Here is a 3,567-nt window from a genome sequence, read left to right on the forward strand (position 1 = left end):
TTCCTTAAAAGTAGAAAACAAAACCCAAGGCTTCGGCTCCCAGAGTGGCATTTTAAAAAAATAACTCACATTATTTCAAAGTTTAGAATCTTTATTGATTTTCCAAGTATGTAAGGCACATTAGTGTTAAACAGGCTGTAAGAGGGTAAGGGGTTTCAAATATAAAAACATAAATGAGTAACTTTCACCTCTTTTCCCAACCGTGTTTTTTTCCCTCCTTTTTTTTTTTTTTTTTTTTTTTTTTAACCATCAGTTGTTCTCTCTGTTTGAGGATGCAGGAGCCGGCATTCCCCAGGAAGGGAAATTGGCAAAATAGGAAGGTAGTGGAGGACCAAATATAGGGGGAGGAGCAAAAGCGATAGGCATAGCGAGAAATGGATTGAAACTCGGAGGTCGAGGAGGAATGAAGCAATGAGCAGTCGTGCAAGAGGGTAAACTTGCAGTGCTGGACGACAAGGCCATAGGCCTTGGCCAGGTCTCCACGGGCTGCTGTGGGCCTCCCAGTGGAAAAGAAACACGAGCCAACCTTTCCTTGCCAGTCCCTCTCGTACTTCCTGGAGGCACCTCCATCATTATCCCCGATCTAAGGGTGGGGATATGTGGCGGAACTCTTACTTGAGGGCCCCTGGATGGAAAGAATCCTTGACCCCGTGGCAAAGTCATATATAACCTTGCATTACTGCCACCTCTCTCAGTGCCCCCATTGCTGACCCTTGTCCCTCCCACCATCAGTGCGGGAGGGCCGCCAGAGAATTCCCGGGACACATTAATAGAATCCTGTCCCCTCAGCCTCCGGCCTACCAGCCCCTCAGAGCTATTTACTTCTGCTGTTGCTAGGGACTCTTCCGCAACAGCAGGTGGTGGCCCATACGGGGGTTTGAGAGTTCTCAAACCATCCACAGGAATGCAGGATCCTGTTCTCTCTGAGGGGCGCTCCAGTTGCTCTCTTGCCAGATCGGTCAGTACATTGAAGGGAGGTCTCAGAGGGACGCGAGGGTGGCCCTGGGACTCCGCATCATCCTTCTGCATGGAACTCGGACACTGGAGGGGCATGGCGCGGCGCGGCTCCCGGTTCCCGTGTGCATCTGCAGCTACTGCTGTGGGTGAACCGGCGTGCCCTCCAAGGCTGGCCAAAACAGAAATAAATAAGTTAATAAAAATGAAAATGCGATGAGCAGAAAATATCTGAAATATATGATTAATAGAATTCGCTGGAATACACCGTGGGAAAAGGGAGAGCCCTTTCTTCTCCCAGGTGTAGTCAGCAAACAATTCTTTGATTCACTTGCCCTTCATCAGGCGGCCTCTTTAGCATCAGGTTTTGTGGTTTCCCTTTAGGGCTGACCTGTGGCTCCGCCCCGTTCCCCACATTCCCATCTCCTCAAGGCAACAAGGCAGCCTAGAAGACTAAGCTTCCTTAAAGACTGCAGTGCGCAGGCATGCCAGATACACAGAGGAAACACCAGCTCTTTCAGTCCCAGTAGGATCTACGATCCACTAAACCCATCATCCAGATTCCGGCAGGAGTGCTCTGGAAAGTCTTAGGAGGGAAAACATTTTTTTTTTTCTCCACACAAGCTGAAGAAAGGTTAGCTATGTTAACAAACACGCCAGTTTGTTTCTCTTTCATGAAGCATCATTCACCATTTGCACCAACTTTTGTTAAAATTTTCTTTCATTCAATCCATATCACACCCTAGAGTAAGAATTTCCTTATATTTAAACCCCACAATTAGACTAAGGATTTGCAACTTTTGTTTCAAAATTACATTTAAAACCCCGGTATTCTTAGTACCTGAATTTAAATCCTTCACGCTTTTGTCCATGATCCCCTTCCACATCCCCGGCAACCCACTCATCCCTGTCGTCTGTGTCGCACTTACACAGGAAAACAATTCAAAATGCCTTTTGCCTTCAAATTAAGCAGTTGTACTCACTTTTGTACTTACACATTTTCAATACAAGCCATGGAGAAATTTGATCAGCAAAGCCTTCTTGAAGTGATGGAAAAAACCAGCTGAACGCCCACGCAGGACAACTCAGTCTGGAGAAATGACTGGTGCTTCTTCCTTAGAGCAGCTTGGCAGGTCGAATGAAGCCAGGGACCAACTGCTTCTTTCTAGATTTGGAGTCCTCTTTCTGAGGTTACCAGTTGCTAGGGAAGGGCGGGAGAAAAGGAGCCAGGAGGAGGAGGGAAGAAATCTGTGACACTCCTCTGAAGCTAAATGTATGATTCCTTTTTGCACAGTAGTAGATGAATTTAAAGGCATTTGTTACTCTAACCCTGTTGCAGCCCGGTTGGAAAGACAAATCATTTCAAGATGATTTTAGAAGAATCATGGTGGCATGGTCTTTTGTTAAAGAGTTATTTCTGAAGTTTTATTTAGAAAAGGTAGTTGTCAAATCTCCTCTTCCAGGTTGGACTTACAAACATTGGACAGAGTACCACGCCTAATCTTGTAATTTAAATTTCCAGTTTAGGGGGTTCATACTATTAACCTGGTGGAGAACAGAGTTTGGGGGGTTAAATTGCTTTGCAATCTGAGTTGCACTTGGGAAGATGAAACAAGAATAGCACTATAAAAAATCCCTCTAAGAATCCTATTGGCTTTTACTTTTTAGCCCCTCAATTTGCAGTTCTTCCCTTCATCCTACCTTCTAGTTTATTGGCTCAGTATGGTGTGTGCGTGTGTGTGTGTGTGTGTGTGTGTACACATATTTCCTGGAATAGAGCTCTGGAAACTTCTCTGCAAGTGAGAGGGGAAATAAAAGGCATAGCAGACAACATAAATTTACAAATATTTGTTCAGATTTTGCCTTGGAACTCTTTTGCATAAGACCCTTTCTGTTCTTCCAGCCTAAATTTCATCTCCCTCCCTACCTTAAGCAATATCCTCCCTCAGCTTTCATTTTCTGCCAATGATCTACAGATTACCTGCTCTGAAATTACGATGGCCATCCCCTCATCTAAGAGTACTACTCTTGCTCTAAGATAAAGCAAAAAACTTAGCCAACTTCCTTAAATTCACCTAAGATTTGTGCTGTTCAGACTAGACTTCAAAGACCTTAAAATAACTTTCTTTATTCTCAATATCAGAATATGCTGTATATGCTGTTACATTTCAACATTTCAACAGCTATATATACATATATTTCAATTTGTATGTGGAATGTGTGTGTGCCTGCATGTGTATGTGTGCAGTGGGCAGGAACTAAGGAATGGTCACTGCTGCGAAGCAACAAACTCATAATAGAAATGACCTTTTGCATCTCTAAGTCCACACCTTCCTGCCAGGGTGCCTTGTCCCTGTCTATACACTACACAGTTTTCTTTTTCTCATTGAAAGATGAAAGTGGCATGTTTCCAAAACTTCTCCCAGAGGAATCTGTTCACTTGCTAGCATGGTCCACTGTTAAGAAATATCTTGATTCCCCAGCTTCAGTTTCTATTTTTCTTTAGTTTATTATTTCCTTGTCCTTATGTAAAAGAAAACATTATTAGCAATATAATTGTGGTAGAGCGTTAAAGCCCCTTCAACACTTGCCATATCAGAGGGAATAATGAAA

At 43.7% G+C, this 3,567-nt stretch overlaps 1 protein-coding gene across 1 annotated transcript; it reads right to left on the reverse strand.

Annotated features, from left to right (window-relative positions):
• Positions 1–246: 246 nt before the first annotated feature.
• PRR32 (proline rich 32) lies at positions 247–2,093 on the reverse strand. Its single transcript, XM_057718821.1, has 2 exons — positions 1,950–2,093; positions 247–1,126 (listed from the first exon to the last, which is right to left on the reverse strand). Exons 1-2 carry the CDS (start codon positions 1,967–1,969, stop codon positions 250–252), a joined length of 897 nt encoding a protein of 298 aa, XP_057574804.1. The 5' UTR covers positions 1,970–2,093; the 3' UTR covers positions 247–249.
• Positions 2,094–3,567: the final 1,474 nt, after the last annotated feature.

Source organism: Hippopotamus amphibius, chromosome X (assembly GCF_030028045.1).
Source record: "Hippopotamus amphibius kiboko isolate mHipAmp2 chromosome X, mHipAmp2.hap2, whole genome shotgun sequence".
NCBI lineage: Eukaryota > Metazoa > Chordata > Mammalia > Artiodactyla > Hippopotamidae > Hippopotamus > Hippopotamus amphibius.